Source organism: Malus domestica, chromosome 14 (genome assembly GCF_042453785.1).
Source record: "Malus domestica chromosome 14, GDT2T_hap1".
NCBI lineage: Eukaryota > Viridiplantae > Streptophyta > Magnoliopsida > Rosales > Rosaceae > Malus > Malus domestica.
Window position 1 is genome coordinate 909,626 of NC_091674.1, and position 17,525 is coordinate 927,150.

At 41.2% G+C, this 17,525-nt stretch overlaps 1 protein-coding gene across 1 annotated transcript; it reads right to left on the reverse strand.

Annotated features, from left to right (window-relative positions):
- Window positions 1-7,972: 7,972 nt before the first annotated feature.
- LOC139191063 (nuclear pore complex protein NUP62-like) lies at window positions 7,973-10,635 on the reverse strand. Its single transcript, XM_070811533.1, has 2 exons — window positions 8,742-10,635; window positions 7,973-8,367 (listed from the first exon to the last, which is right to left on the reverse strand). Exons 1-2 carry the CDS (start codon window positions 10,459-10,461, stop codon window positions 8,237-8,239), a joined length of 1,851 nt encoding a protein of 616 aa, XP_070667634.1. The 5' UTR covers window positions 10,462-10,635; the 3' UTR covers window positions 7,973-8,236.
- Between the last annotated feature and the right edge of the window lie 6,890 nt (window positions 10,636-17,525).

Consider the following 17,525-nt stretch of genomic DNA (forward strand, 5'->3'; position numbering starts at 1 on the left):
GGTTACCAGTGTGCTACTGACCTCTATTCTTTGCCCTTGGGGGGTTGCGATGTAGTCCTAGAAGTTCAATGGCTATCCTCGGTGAGCCCGGTACTTTGGGATTTTCAACTTCTGACCATGGAGTTTGAAGTAAATGGCCAAAAGTATAGATTGGAACATAATGCACTTCCTCACCCTTCCATACAGGAAATATCTCTTCAGCACCTCGACAAGGAATTTTACAATTCGAATACGGGCATTTTATTGTACTCCATGGAAACTGAAAAGCTTGAAGCCTCAGAACTTACTCCATTGCAACTCAATGAATTACAGGCTTTATTGGGTACCTTTGAGGAGATTTTTGTGCTTCCTGTCTCACTGCCTCCGCCGAGACCACATGATCACCAGATTCCATTACTTCCAGGTTCTAAACCACCTAGTATCAGGCCATACCATTACGGTCCTACACAAAAAAATGAGATTGAAAAGGCAGTTCAAGAGCTCTTACAATCTGGATTCATTCGACATAGCCGCAGTCCCTTCTCGTTTCCCGCTTTGTTGGTCAGAAAGAAAGACGGCACATGGCGACTTTGTATGGATTACCAAGAGTTGAATGCAATCACAGTAAAGGACAAGTATCCAATTCCCTTAATCGATGATTTGTTGGATGAGTTGTTTGGGGCATAGTATTTCTCCAAATTAGACTTGAGAGCTGGATATCACCAGATTCGAATGCATCCTGCAGACGTTGAAAAATTGCATTTCGGACACACGATGGGCACTACGAGTTCCTTGTGATGCCTTTTGGTTTGACCAACGCCCCTGCCACCTTCCAGAATCTAATGAATGACATATTTAAGCCATTTCTGAGAAAATGTGTGCTAGTGTTCTTTGATGATATCCTAGTTTATAGCAAGAGCTAGGAGGACCATTTATCTCATCTCCACTTGGTTTTTGATTTACTGAGGACGCATCAATTATATGTCAAAAAGCAGAAATGCTCATTTGGGCAAAGTAAGGTTGAATACCTCGGGCACATCATGTCTCGAGACGGAGTTGCTGCGGATCCTACCAAAATACAGGCCATATTGAATTGGCCAATTCCTTCTAATGTTAAAGAACTCAAGGGATTCTTGGGCTTCACTGGTTACTACCAGAAATTTGTGCCGGGTTATGGAAAGATATGGCAACCACTCTACCAATTGACCAAGAAATATGGGTTCCATTGGTCTAGTGATGCTCAAGCAGCCTTCCAGCAACTCAAACAGATCATGACATCTCCCCAGGTCCTTGCCTTACCTGATTTTTCCACTACTTTTGAACTGGAATACGACGCTTCAGGGAATGGTATTGGAGCAGTCTTGCAACAAAGAGGCAGACCAATCGCTTTTACGAGCCAAGCCCTCGGACCCAAGAACCAAGCTCTCTCTACCTATGAGCGAGAACTAATTGCCATAGTGCACGCCATCAAGAAATGGTAGAATTATCTTCAAGGGCGCCACTTTGTGATTAAGTCTGACCACAACAACTTGAAATACTTTCTAAACCAGCGGGCTAACACCCAATTTCAACAAAAATGGGTGGCAAAATTGCTGGGATTAGATTATGAGATCCAATACAAGCAAGGGGTGGACAATTCTGTAGCAGATGCATTGTCTAGAGTTCATGGATCCCCTGTACTACCTGACAATCATTTACCAAGTTCCAGACCTAGTTTGGAGTGCACAACCATCTCATATCCTTATTTTGGGTGGTTAGATGACCTCCGAATGAGTCTTGAGCATGATCCGTGGGTTTCACAGAGAATCAGTGAAGTTAAAACTTTGCTCCAGAACACTAACTCCTCACTGGATCCCGAGCTCTCTAAATACCAACTAGACAATGGCTTTTTGAAGTACAAGACTAGAATTGTGATTGGTCCAACTTCTCCCTGGAAAAAGACCATATTTGAAGAGCATCACTCCATCCCGGCAGCTGGACATGAAGGAGTTCTGAAGACCTACCACAGGATTAAACGCAGTTTCTATTAGGTGGGCATGAAGAATGACATAAAGACTTGGGTAGCTGAATGTCGAGTTTGCCAGCAAAATAAGTACGAGGCTATTGCCCCTCCCGGTCTATTACAACCATTCCCAATACCTTCTAAGGTGTGGACAGACATAAGCATGGACTTTGTGGTTGGGTTACCCATTTGCAAAGGTAAATCAGTCATCATGGTGGTGGTCGACAGATTATCTAAGTACAGTCATTTCATTGCCCTAAATCACCTATACACTGTTGTTATTGTGGCCCAAGAATTTGTGGATAAAGTATTCAAATTGCATGGCATGCCAGCCACAATTGTGAGTGATAGGGACACGGTGTTCCTTAGTTCATTTTGGAAGGAATTCTTCAAATTACAGGGGTCTAGGCTTTGCATGAGCTCTGGTTATCACCCACAGAGTGATGGGAAAACTGAAGTAGTCAATAGGTGTTTGGAGACTTATCTTCGGTGTTTCACTAGTGGACAACCTAAGAAATGGCTGGAATGGCTACCATGGGCAAAATGGAGCTACAATACATCTTACCACACTTCCGCAAAAATGTGTCCTTTTGAGATTGTGTATGGATACCCCCCACCCCACATCAGGTCCTATGAAATTGGTTCGGCCAAGTTAGACATGATTGAGCAAAGCCTTATTGCCAGGGACAAATTGCTTGCCATGCTCAAAACAAATCTACTTGTTGCACAGAATCGAATGAAAATGCAGGCTGATAAGCATATGAGTGAAAGAGAGTTTGCAGTGGGGAATTTAGTGTACTTGAAATTGATCCCTTATTAATTACAGTCACTAGCTTCACACTCCTATCACAAACTCCATCCAAAATTTTATGGGCCATTTGAGATTTTGGAAAGAATTGGGAAGGTAGCCTACAAGTTGAAACTGCCTGATACTACAAAGATACACCCTGTATTCCATGTGAGTTGTTTGAAGAAGCACTTGGGTCCAGCTGCCAACCCTCTACCAGTTCTGCCAGCAGTCACAGATGATGGATTGCTCCCTCAAGAACCTCTTCAGGTGCTGCAGCGAATGATGTATAAGAAAGGCAATGTGGCGGGTGTCCAACTACTCATTCACTGGACAGGGGGCAACCTGGAAAATTCAACTTGGGAAGATTTTGACGAGTTCACTGCACAATTTCCTGATTTCAATTTTTAACCTTGAGGACAAGGTTATTTCTTCAAGGGGAAGGCAATGTTATGAATTAGTCATTTAGCTTATAAACTTAGTGATTAGCTTAATCGATGTTTAGTTTTAAGATTTAATAGCTTAATTAGTCTATTAAGTGATTGTAATTGCCATCTGGCAACTTAGTGGTTGCAAAAGTTGTATAAGACCCAACGCAATTATCCGTGGGAAAGGCATTGAATGAATTAAGAAAATACTCTCCAAAAAAAAAATTATATTATCTCTCTCTGCTTCTCATTCCTTCGTCTCCACACCATTACTACTACAGTGTGACTTGCAAGTCTGAGATAGGGTCAAAGTGTTAATCTTATCAGGAGCTCGAGAAATCTGTGGAAGCAAATGGAAGAGCCCTGATTTTCCATATTTCTTCCGTTCTAGGATGAGAGAAACGGAAGAGATGGAGTTGTGGCTGCTAGGGTTTGAGGACAGAAACAAGAAGAGTGAGAGATGAGAGAGGGCTCGCGTAGGAGAGAGAGGAAGAATGAGAGATGGGAGGGGGAGCGCACGCGTGTAACCCAGCAATCCGTGCTAAACCAAACAGACAAAATTACCCTCTGAACTTTTGAGAATTACACTCCCAACCCACTTCTATTCGGCTGGTATTGTTGTAAATAGGATGAAATCGAGTGGCTCCGTGCTAAACCATATGGAAAAAAGTACCCTCTTAATTTTTGAGAATTACCCTCCCAACTCATTCCCATTCGGCTGGTATTGTTGTAAATAAAGCAAAATAAAAAAAAAATAAACAGTGCATGCCCCCTACTTTAGAATAGATAATTTCTTTCTCAAGCTGCCGCGTGGCAGCACCCCAATTATTCCCTCACTTTTCTCTCTGTCCCCCCTCCCCCGTGAAACCATTTCCTTCTTCTTCTTCTTTTTCTGTTTGTCTCGTCTCTCTCCTTTTCGGCTCTCTCTCATCTCTCTTCTCTTCCTCTCTTCACTAAATCGCACACACACCCACACACTGAGACGCACATGTACGTGAAGAAGAACCATCACCCATCACCATCTCGTCCTGTTCTCTCTCCCTCTCGTTTCGGCGAACCTAGAAAACCGGAAAAATAAGCTTCGGTGAGATTTTTCAATCTCCGGTTAGGTAAGCCCCAAATCTTCCCTTTTTCTTCCTAGAATCTGGTGAACTGTGGTTTAATGGAGTTTATTTCGTGATTTTTGGAGGTTTTTAGGACGAATCGAACTCAGGTGTAGGAACACCCATTTCCGGCGAGCCGTGGGTGTCGGGGGAGATTCCGGCCATCTCCGGCCGTTCCACGACGAAATGAAGCTCCGGTGCTGTTGAAGCTAGATTGGAGTCTAAGGTTATGTTTGGTGGTCGACCGGAGCTGTTGAAGCTCCGGTGTTTGTTCTCCGGCGAGACCAGGCCTTCCAGGCCGGTTCCAAGTCAAGCGGGCCTTAGGCTCGTGTGGGGAGTCAAGCCCAAAATCCTAACCCAATTTCCTTTTTATTGTCTTTATTTAATTGTTATTTGGTTTAGGACCCTAAAGGCCTTCGGGCCGATAAGTTGAGGGTTTGAGGCCCGTGACCCAACCCAAAACCTTTTTAAGGTTTTATTTAATTTCTGTTTTAGGATTAAGGCCTTAGGGCCAATTAGAAAGTGGGTTTTCTGCTCTTTTCCCTTTAAACCCTTTAGCCTTAGTTTAAACCCAAAACCCTTAAAGCCTTTTCGGCCCAACCCAATCCAAGCCCAGTCTGACTTTGACCTTTGACCAGTTGACTTTGACTGTTGACTCGGTCAACGGTCAACGTGTACTTGGTCAACTGTCATAGTTGACTTTGACTTTGACTAGTCAACGTTGACTTTTGAGTTGACTTTTCGGGGTTTCATCCAAGACCTCGCTTAGGCTAATTTCGACGTCCTAGACCCGTTTTTGAAATCTGTTTTCCCTAATGCAATCGTTTGAATAAAGTTTGACTAAAAGTACTCCTTTATGTGAATGGGTGCAATTATTAACGATGATTTTGTTATACCTTTTTGGTACAGCTTTGCACCATCGGTGTACGGTGAGTGGACCCCTTCAAAAGCATGTTTTAATAATATAAATGCATACATGAAAAACATGATTTAATACTTATGTTTTATGAAGTACTTTATGAGATAATATGCTTACTGAGGCTAGATTGAATTATTACTATTTTTCCTATAACCCATGTTTTTATAGAATATCTGATGGATGACGATATGATATTTAGAACATGTTTAGAACACCTCTTTTATAGTATAGATGATGGATGACTTTATACTATGAAGTTGTTTTTCAATATAGATATGTTCAATGGTTTTATACTTACCTAGTGGTCCTTTCCGCTACGGGACGTAGGGATAGATTTCGGTCCGTCCTGGGCGACGGTTTGGTGTTGGCATAGGGCTTGGAGGGTGTTTCCTCTGGCATTTAAGACCAGGGACGGGGAGCCAGCAAGAGGCATGTAGTGTATTGTCCTCTTACTGTCTGCTCAGAGATGGGGAGCCGGCATGGGGCCTGGGGGTTATCGGACAATTCACTAGTGATTATTATATATACAAGTTATGATTTGAGACATTGCACGTCATGCTAGGTTTCGAAAAACCTATGTTTATCATGATATATATGTGTTTTCATAAAACCTGAGGGTTAGTACGTTGATAACTGTTTTACTATATATATATCAACTTGGTCCGCTCATGTTTGTTTTGCGCCCCCTTCAGGGCTTAGAATCGAGGCATACAATCCCGGCGTCAAGGCACTTCTGCATCGGCATCTTCGAGTCCTCTCGGTGTAGGACCCACTCCTTGTTCATCTAATTTTATATTATTTCCTTTAGTGTTCTAGTTAGTTGTATACTCTGAACACGTTCCTTAAATGATTATTCTTTATTCTTTTATATTTATAAGTCTTAGTTATCCTTTATTTTCAGCAATTGCACTCAATAAATGGCTTTCGTCACCCTCAGATGTCGGCCAGCACGTGCCTTTCTTAGTATTCGGGGAATATCGGGATTGGGGCGTGTCAGCGAGAGTTGTGGAAGTTTACAAAGTCATGCCTTTTTGCTTGGATAATGGATTAAGCTAGTCTATCTGATTTGAAAAGCATGCAGCACGTGGAGATTGGGTTGAATCACAATTGAATTAGGTGGTTTGTGGTTATCCATTTGAGTTAATAAAAGTATATGGAGCATGCATGCAACGTTTTGGCAGAGAAGCCCACGTGGCCTAGAGTTATGTTTAAGATTCAATATATGTCATCAAGCAAGCATGTGGCCTCATCATATATTTTGGTTCAGGATAAAGGTGAAATCCATGCATGCCGAAATCAATGCATGGATTGGATAAAGATCATGATGTGGTGGTGGAATAAATGGAACCACTGAATATCCTTGGCAGGATGCCAAGAATCTAGACAAATAGATTGCATGGTGATGACGCAATTGGGTTGAGTCTTCGGAAAGATTATATTGGACGGTCAGGATGGAAAATATGGGGTCAAGTTTTGAGTGATGTGATAAGTGTGTGGTCGTCGGCAACAAATAGAGACTCAGAGTCATAGTGCAATTGGGATTGGTTTCCACTATTTAGGTATGCAGATCTCTATAAATACCAAGCTACAAACAATGGGAAGAGGACATTCAATTCAACACACAACTGCCATGTGCAAATTCTCTCAACAACCTTGAGACTTTTTCCTTTTCCTTTTTTGCCGACACACCTTCAATTTGGATAAACAACACTGTGAAGGAAACTGGTAATATCTTCAGTCGGCATAGATAGCACTGTCACCGTAGAACCAGCCGATCTCGCAACATCTTCAGTCAACATAGATAGCACTGCGTCGAGGGTGGCTGGTTATCTATCTAAGTCTCGGTCGAGAAGGATTTCCAAATCCTTATTGGTCGAGGTCATTTTATTAGCCTTCTCAGCGAAGTGAGGTGTTACAGTTTATTAGGCTCGGCACATTGCACGCCGAGTTAGTTTATAATTGGATACTCTTAAGTGGGATTTAGAGTTCGGCATTCCGACGGCTGAACCACATTTATTGTTAAGACATATATCCGCTTTGAGTATTTGTTTCCTTACACTTTGGTGTCGATTCGGCGTGAGTTTACTTTGACGAATACCATCACTGTGATCGAATCCGACGACGACGATTTGTGAACTTCGTAAGAATAGCAGCCTTGTCTTCAGGTTTGAGAACCCAAGAGGCCAAGACGTGTTCCTTCCTCGGTCGCAATCGCAAGACACAGAAGTCGGCAGCGCACTCAACACAACATCAGCATATTTTACTCCTCGGCCGAGCTCGGCCGACGAGTTGGCACGCCCCGCATTCAACCGAAGGACGTAGTTAGCTCATAGATTACTCGGCCTGCATGTCACGTAGGCTTAGTAGTTTTTAGGATCAACAGATACAAAGAAGAAGACATATATATATATATATTTTTTTTTTTTCTGGATAAAACTGAGAAGATATATAGAAACCGGCAAACAAGTTTATTTATCTTAGAAAAGTAACAGTATTTCCATATTCACTTTCAGGTTATTACAACTTTGACGTAGAAAATAAGAGAATTTAGGGAAGTTGGTTTTCTTATTAGTTAGAGATTCTACAATGTGTGTCGGATTCTTTACCTAAGTAAGCTTTTATCTGTCAGATTAGTCACGAAGGCTCACTATCAAATTAAATGAAAGGTAATGAAAGCAGAAAACACAAAACAAAATATCGGAGTTGATTGCTGGTAGGATGAATTTGAGTTAAATTTCATTGAAAACTTTAAAATTGACAAGGATTACCAGAACCATACAATTACCGCATAACAAGAACACAAAGGAAACTAAAAAACTTGAAACAAAAGTTGACAAACAAACAACCAACGACATAAGAAAACAGACTGCATGCTTTTATTTAGACCATTTTGTAGTACCCTCAAAACTAATTGGCAAGTTATTTAATCACCGTAAGTGATAATGCTGTCCATAATCTTGGCCACTACCTCCTTAGAATCCCTCAGCTTTTTTATGCTTTTGTTAGGCTTCTCACGCTTTACTGCCACCTTGTTTTACGGGAAAATAGGGAACAAGAAGTAGAAGCAGCAACAGGTGATGTCGATGTCTGAGTTGCAGCAGTACTTGTGGTGGTTGTCGTAGCAGTTACAGGGGCTGAAGCACCGACACCTACAGAACAGCACTTTTGCACGGTTACAATTTATCGGGACCTTTCTAAGTAACTAAAAACGCTTTGAGCTAAGCATACGTGCGTTGTGGTTCAGAAAGAATGAGGTTCTCAAAATCACAATTTCATGTGCCTTGTCTAGGGAGTTACAATTTCAAGCACCAATCACAACTCAAAATGCTCTAAAACAAATGAACCCGAAAGTTCAAGGCGATTCGCAACATAATCCCGCAAAGCAATTCAGTCTTCTTCTAAGTTGTACCCATATTCCTAATATTGATTCGAAATGCTTAACCAATTTGAAGACAACCACAATGGAAGCTCTTATACAACATTAATTGAAAAGAGACAAAAGAAGGTTGAGAAAACAACTCACCCAATGCAGGCACGCTAGTGCTTGGTTGTGCTTGAGACGATGGAGCAGGTCCTTTTGTCAAAGACAAAAAGCCAGCAGAAGAAGAAGAAGCAGTAGCTCCTGAAGCAGTTTGGAAGGCGCACGAGCTTACAAGCGAGCCCCCGGAAGAAGCTGCTGAGCTCGCAGGGGCCGCCATTGGAGCCGTTGTTGCAGCGGTGCTAGGAGCCGGAGAAGTAGCAGGAATCACAGCAAAAGACGGCATAGTGAAAGAGGCTTGGGTTGTAGTGCTAGTTGCTTGAGTCGAAGAAGGGGTTGTGGTCGTGAGAGTAGAAAGAAACGGAGCGGAGGGAGTTGGGAAGGATTGTGAGGTCGGTTTTGGGGCAGCATTGGAGAAACTGGTGGAGAAACCGAAAGAGGATTGCGAAGCGGAGGAAGCCGCCGTTCTGAAGGAGGAGAATGTGGAAGCGGTTGTTGATGGAGGAGCAGCGGTGGTGGGAGTGGAGGTTGTGGGTTTCAAAAGAGGGGAGGATGTTGGTAATGTGAAGGTTGAAGAGGAAGTGGAGAAGCTTTGGAACCATTGGGTGGTTGGAGCTACAGAGGATGAAGGTTGGGACGAGGAAGCTGTGCCAAACTGCTGCGAAGCGGAAGTGGAGGAGGTTCCAAACAGGGGTGTGGGTGCGCTAGGTGCAAATGAGGTTGCTCCGAATGGGGATGAAGTAGCGGAAGAATGAGATCCGAATAGAGGGGAGGCATAGGCGGTGGAGGTAGGAGCCGATGAGGATGAGCAAAACAGGGATTGGGACGGAGTTGAACCAAACAGAGGAGTTGAAGTCGTTGAGGCCGAGGAGCCAAACAGGGACAGGCCAGAGGATGTGGCTGATGAGAATAAAAAAGAAGGATTGGAAGCAGAGGAGGTTGTGGTGGTGGCGGCGGCAGCGGAGGCGGCGGATGACAATCCAAAAGAAGGAGCGGAGGCAGAGGAGGGTACGAATCCTAAAGAAGGGGTGTAAGCCGAAGAGGTTGTTGTTGTGGTGGCGGTGGGTGCGAAACCGAAGGAAGGGGTAGGGGAGGAGGAGGGAGTGAAAGTGGAGTTGAGGGAGAAAGAGAATGGAGATGGGGAGGAGGAAGGGTTAGAGGGAGTGAAAGTGGAGTTGAGGGAGAAAGAGAATGGAGATGGGTAGGAGGAAGGGTTAGAGGGAGTGGAGGCGCCGAAGGCCGAGGATCCGATGGTGGACGTGGTGGCAGGTGCTGAGGATCCAAACGGGGAGGCGGAAGAACCGAATGAGAATCCAAAAGAAGGAGCGGAAGCAGAGGAGATTGTGGTGGTGGTGGTGGCAGCGGAGGCGGCGGATGAGAATCCAAAAGAAGGAGTGGAGGCAGAGGAGGTTGTGGTGTTGGTAGAGGAGGGCACGAATCCGAAAGAAGGGGTGTAAGCCGAAGAGATTGTTGTGGTGGTGGCGATGGGTGCGAAACCGAAGGAAGGGGTAGGGGAGGAGGAGGGAATGAAAGTGAAGTTGAGGGAGAAAGAGAATGGAGATGGGGAGGAGGAAGGGTTAGAGGGAGTGGAGGCGCCGAAGGCCGAGGATCCGATGAAGAAGCCGATGGTGGACGTGGTGGCAGGTGCGGAGGATCCGAATGGGGAGGCGGAAGAGCCGAATGAGAAGGAATGAGGGTTGGAGAAAGAGAAGGGGGATTGGGCGGAAGAGGAAGAGGCGGAGGATCCGGATGAAAAGCCCGACATTGTTTTCTCTCTTCTTCTCTTCTCTCTCTTCTGCTGCTGCTGCTGCTCTATGTGATTGAGAGGTTTTTCAAATTTTGGGGTTTTTGGTTAACGCATTTCAGAGCCTTCTCCTTTCGTTTTTTTGGTTGTCAATGGCTTCCTCCGCCTGAGTTTTTCACGTTCTGGAGATTTTGTTTCACTTCTACCATTGTAAGACCATAGATCATGGATGCTGACATGGTTGGACAGATGTCGAATGACGGTGTCGTTGGGGCCCCCACCTTCAAAGAAAAAGCAGCCCTCATGGGCATCCAAGCGGAGAGAGAGCCCATGATAGTATAAAGATTTTGCGTCGCACTCATAGCTCCGACGTCAATCTTTTTTCCTCCTTGCCGATGTTCTTTATATTTTACTTTCTTTCTTGATAAGTTATTTGTAGAGGACATTTTCTAAGAATCTCTCGGGTGTCGTATGCATTCTACGTCATTCGTGTCAAAATACGCATAAATATTATTTCTTTCAAACGAGATTCAAAATTATAAGTCTACAGAGACTTTTTTTGTGAACTCGAATTAAGGAATTCTCATTTAATGTGTTAAGTTTTATACGGATGAATTACGTGATACAAATTCAAGAATTACTCTACATTTTAAGCTTTATTCTTTTAAACATTTATAAGCACATATACTAAACTAGGACGTCACACGACAATAAACAAATTTCATATAAATCATTGTTACTTAGAGATTAAGAGTATGGCACCATTAAATATTACATACTTTTGCAAGAAAAAAAAAGGTGGGAAAGATGACAGGACCAAAACAATTGATACTACAATTTAGGCCACATTGTACAACATCTTTAAACAAAGGTGGAATTTACTTATATCAGTGAACCCTGCTTTTATTAAATAGTTTACAATGTAATTTACTAAAGTATAACCTCTCTAGCATGATTAGCCTACGAGTAATTAGCATTTGTAGACATCAAATGCTAATGAGAAAAAAAAAATCTAATTTCATCCTATCCACCTCCATTATCAAATTTATGTTTCAATGCATATACTAATGATCAAAATTCAAATTTCAATTGTAGAATTGGACAAAATTAAATATCGGTAAAAAAGCGATAACATAGCGATCAAAACTCAAAGAACTTAGGCCCTGAGTCTATCAATATTTATTAAATCCATTGGTCTAGTGGTAACTCGTCTTAATTTTTTACAAGCGAAAATTCTACAGTGCATCAACTTATAACATAAATTACAAAATTTAACAGTTGCACTCGAAGTTGAGTAGGGATAGGACAAGCCCTAGTCCACAATACCATTAAGATAACATAGAGTTTTTTTAACACCTTTCAATGTCTGCGCCAACAGATAACATAGAGTTTCTTTAACACCTTTCAATGTCTTCTCGTTGGCACATGATTGTGTTGTGCTAAGAGATTCATAATGCAGGAGATGTTAGGTCTTGTACACCGAGCTAAGTACAACAAAGCACCAATTGCACTTAAGTATGGAACCTCGGGTTCTAAAACTTCATCATCATCTGTCTTTGGGCAGTATAGGTCTTGTTGTGCATCAAGCGTACGGATGACCATGAGAGCACTCAAAGGCAACGCTTTATCATTAAAGCAATGTAACATCGTCTTGGTGTAGTTTGACTGATGGACTAGAATGTTGGATTGTGAACTACCTTAGTTCATGTGCAGAAGTGTGGTGGGTGGCTTAAGCATAAATAATCATTTTAACATGCATGTTAGCGGAATGCTGGATTCCGTTTAATCATATTAAATTAATTTATGTATTGGTTATGTTCATGTATAATAAAATTAAGAACACATGTATAAACTTAGAGTAAGTTTTAGAATTCTAACCTTTAGATTTCATAGGCGGACGAATTCAATGTTGTTGCGGCTCCCAAGTGTTAGCTCTCTACCAGTATCTACACGAATAAATCTCTAGCTAATGAAGCAAGAAGACAACGATCTGCTAGAACTTTATCCATCATGTAGGTGCTACGGTAGAGGGATAATGCATTGTTATGAAGTTGGACTACATTGTATTGGAAAATAAACCAAAGTTCAGATGCCATACTGCAACACCCCACCCCAAAACATTTGTTTTGGGATATAATTACCGTGATAGGTCAAATTAAACTCTTGTTTATTTAACTACCATTAATCACAACTATTTAATAACTTCTTAATTCCTCACATATTTTATAGCTAAATTTATTTAACAAAAACATAAGGTCCATCTTTAAACTAATTAGTTTATAAACACCCAATCTCTTTTCTTCTTTCTAATTTTCGATAAAGATTAATCTCAGTTATTTATAGCTGCATCTAACCTTTTCGTTAGACTGCCTACGTACCCTACGAAGGGATTAAGCCATTCGCAGTTCACCTTAATAAATAAATCCATAACTATGCTACTAACTCACCTCAATAGAAGATTTCATAGCTATTCTAAAACCCAGGTTGATTATACATTATTTTATTTACGAAATCCTTTCTCAACGTTTCTCAATCTGGTTCTAAACATCTTGGTTAGGCCTCAATATCGTGTCTATGAGCTCTAATAAAAGGTCATGGCCACTACCTCGAAATAAGGTCATCAAGTATACCCATGCGAGCTGACTTTCTTTGGGGTCTTTACCTAGGAAGATAGAGTCTCTACTGAGTTATTACATGGACCTTACCAAGCATTTGATTCACTTAACCCCAAAGGTACTTCCAATAACAAAGAATAAATTCTAAAGTGCGTAAAAATAGAAGCTAATCTTATGCTTTCCGTCTATAACTATAAATCTCAGTGTACCAACATCATTTCCCAACAAGTAAGAAATTTAATTTCACATCATGTTGAATAGAAGCATTCATTCAAAATAAATCATTGTCAATTCATTATATAACATAATTTGAGTCACTAGTTGTCCAGCTTCATCTTCTTTTAATTAGAAAATGCATTTTAGAATAAAGCAAAAGTCTGACTCTATGTCATTAAAATGACTAATCCTTTTTTTTTTTTTTTTTTTTTTTTTTTTTTTTGGAAAACCTCGACGGTACGAGGGTAATTTTATTGATAACAAAAAAACAAGGTACACCTAGTCAGGGGGGGACATAAACCTTACCCCTCCAAAAAACAGAGATAACAAAAAGGAATACACTAGAAAGAAGGGGGGACATAAACCTTACCCTTCTAGAAACAAAAAATGACAATGATACAAAGAAAAGAGGGGGGGACATGAAACCTAACCCCTCTAGAACCAAACATGAAGGTCTAAACCTGCAAAACAAATCAAACAACACCATAAAGATAGGAGAAAAAAAGGAAAGTGAGACAAACCTGGATGCCGACATGCACATTAATTTGAGAAGCGGTAACCAGGCAAGCCAACATAGTCAGAAAACAGAGTAGCACGAACCGCCATCGGAGGAGAATCATGCCATGTTAAAGATGGAGAAGACAAGCCCATGTTAGCAAAATTGTCCGCAACAAGATTTCCTTCTCGATATATGTGAGATGCGTAGAAAGTCATTTTCCGAATGCGATCCAAACAAATAGACCATTGCGTATGAAGAGGCCAAGGAGGATCAAAATCAGATGATTGAAGAGCAGAAATAACACTAGAACTATCACTTTCCAACCAAAGACAGTGCCAACCCCGCTGATAAGCAAACTCAATACCAATAATAATTGCTGATAACTCTGCAAAAAAAGAGTTGCAATGACCAATCCGTTGACAGAAACCTCCGAGAAAACGACCATGGCAATTCCTGAAAACTCCTCCACATGCAGCAGGACCGGGATTTCCTTTAGACAAACCATCTGTATTAAGCTTAACCCAAGGAAACCAAGGAGGAGACCAAAGGACAGGAAGAATAGTAGGAGCCTTGCGAGGGATAGGTTGGATCCCCAAAGAATAAATTATTCGAGTGTCAAAACCCTGAGAATAACCAGGAATAAACTTCCCACCATGAACAATCGCCGAATTAATAGACATGCAAAGACGATGAAAATAGATTGGACGACCCTCAAAAATAAATTTATTTCGAGCCTTCCAAATAGCTGAAATAGTAGAAAGACCCGCAAAAATCCATAGATTGTGCAATTGTTTGGAAAATGGCTTACGAACATATACATCCCAAAAAGCAACCAAAGAATCTGGAAGAGGTAAAGATGTACCAAATTGACATGCTAACCACCTCCAAAGTTGCCTAGATATCCGACATCCAAAGAAAAGATGAGCAGTAGATTCTTCAGAATTATGACATAAACAACAAATGGATGCCAAAGAAATACCACGTCGTTGTAACGCATCTTCTGTAGGAAGTTTATCATGAAAAAGCCTCCAAGCCAAAATAGATAGTCGTGGCGGAATAAAATGTTGCCAGATAACCTTAGCCCAAGCACAATCACTATGTCTCATTCGAATAAGGTGATAACCAGAAGAAAAAGAAAACTTCCCAGTAGGTGAGGGCTCCCAAATCAATTTGTCATCCTTAGCATTTAAAGGCAAAGGTAGACGTAAAATCTGTTGCACAATTGAAGGGAATAAATTTGAAAAATAATCTGGCAAAGACCAACTTTGTGCTTCAATAACATCTGAAACCCGAGGAAGAACCTTAGGTGAAATGACCGAAAATAAAGAAGGACTAATAATAGGCTCATCCAACCATTTGTCAAACCAAAAGGAAACTGACCTCCCATCACCAATAATCCAACGACTATTATTATTCAAAATAGGCAAAGCACGCTTCAAACCATGCCACACAGAAGACCGTAAATAGATATTTTGATTTCTGTAAGGCGAAAGAGGAAAACGCTGACGAGCAAAAGAACCCCACAAAGAGTAAGATTGTAAAGCATCCCATCCAAAACTAAGCAAAGCCGTTAAATTCAAAGAAGCTAAATCACGAAGACCAAGCCCACCTTCTTTTTTAGGTCCACACACCATACTCCAATCAACTGTTACCAATTTTCGGGAAGATAAATCCCCTGACCAAATAAAATTCCTTGCGCAAGCAGAAAGATGCTTTAAAATGCAAGATGGCAATTGATAAACTGAGAAGCTATGGAGAAATAAGCTTTGATAAACAGACTGTACCAATTGAAATCGTCCAGCCATTGAGAGAAGTTTACCTTTCCAACCCGAGAGGCGAGCTTTAGCCTTGTCTACCAAAGCTTGAAAGTGAATTCTCTTTGGCTTACCGCGAAAAATGGGTACCCCAAGATAAGTGAAAGGAACAACACCCAAACGAAAGCCAAGATGCCTAGAAACATGAGCTTTACGATGGGCTGAGGAAGAGCTGAGATAAAAAGTACTCTTAGATGCATTAACAAGTTGCCCCGATGCACAACCATACTTATCCAAGAAATTTCGAAGAGAACAAAGAGATCGAACATTCCCACGACAAAAAATGAAAAGATCATCAGCATATAACACATGAGTAGGAGGGCAACAACCTCGCGGAGCTGAAATAGAAGTAATCCTTCTAGTAGAGAAAAGCGAAGATAAACCTCTACTCAAAGCTTCCTCTGCTAGACAAAAAAGAAGTGGAGAAAGAGGGTCACCCTGACGTACCCCTCGGGAGCAAGAGAAAAACCCATGCGGTGTGCCATTTACCAGAATTGAAAGGCGAGCTGACTGTAATAAAACCCGCACCCAATCCACAAAGATACTAGAAAAACCAAAACTAGAAAGCACATGGAGAAGAAAATCCCAGTTCAAAGTATCAAAAGCTTTAGCGATGTCGACTTTTATGCCTACATTACCTCCAAAAGCCTTTTTGTCCATAAAATTGAACCCTTCTGAAACTAGCCCAATGCAATCAGAAATACGTCTACCTTTCAAAAATGCCGTTTGTTGAGGAGAAATAATGCGAGTGGCAATTGGGCTGAGCCGATCAGCAAGAATCTTGGGGATAATTTTGAACAGAAAGTTAGCAAGAGCAATGGGCCGATACTGAGCAATTGTGGCAACACCTTCTACTTTAGGGATAAGCACCACAAAATTGCAATTGGCATTGGGATAAAGCCATCCACGCTTAAAAAAATCTTGTACAAAAGCAATCACATCTGAACCAACAATATCCCAGCATGACTGATAAAAGGAACCAGGAAAACCATCAGGTCCCGGAGCACTCGAAGGATCCATAGAAAAGACAACACTTCTAATTTCATCTGCTGAAGGTAAACAAGAAAGAGAAAGATTTTCCTCTTCACTAACCATAGGTGGTATTACACCACAAACATCCTCAATTCCAGTTGGGGTGAACGAAGAATTATATAAAGACTGATAAAAGTTTACCACATGATCAACAATAGCAGTATGTGAAGAGAGTACATTTTCACCATCTAAAAGATTTACAATCCTGGAGGAAGAATGCCTACCTCGAGCATAAGCATGGAAAAAAGCGGTATTACGATCACCCTCAGTGAGCCATTTAACTCGAGCACGGTCATGCCAAAAAGCTTCTTGCATCTGAAGAGCATCGAGGACAGCCGTCTTAGCCACAACTTCAACTATTATGGTTGAGCGGGAACAACATGGTTTTTCTGTTGATATTATTTAGGGGTATTCAATCAAGATTCTCTAAAATTCTTTTAATGAATTTTAATGAATTTAGTCGAAGGCAAATCAGCAGAAAGATCCACATCGACTTATCGGAAGTGATTCTCTAAAATTCAAGGTGTATTCAATTAGAACTTTAAGATAGTTTATTAAAATCCTTAGAAATTCGAGTGTATTAAATTAGGATTTTAAAGAAGATTATAACATTCCAGGTGTATTTAATTAGAAATTGATTTTAAAGAATTTGAGAAAGTTGAGGAATTAAAAAGAATTGGAGAGATTTCGTAGTGTATTTTAAGCATCCATAAGGGGAATGATGCTTCTTCAATTGTTAGTTACTTATCTTTTTTGCCTATTTGCTGCTAATGATTTGTAGCAAGAGTTGATTTTTAACTGTTTCTAATTGGTAATGGATTAAAGGAAGTTCATTTACTAATAGAGGTGCATGTTTTCATAAGTTTGATTCATAACCTCGTCGAGCATTTGGAGCTCGCTTTGACTGAG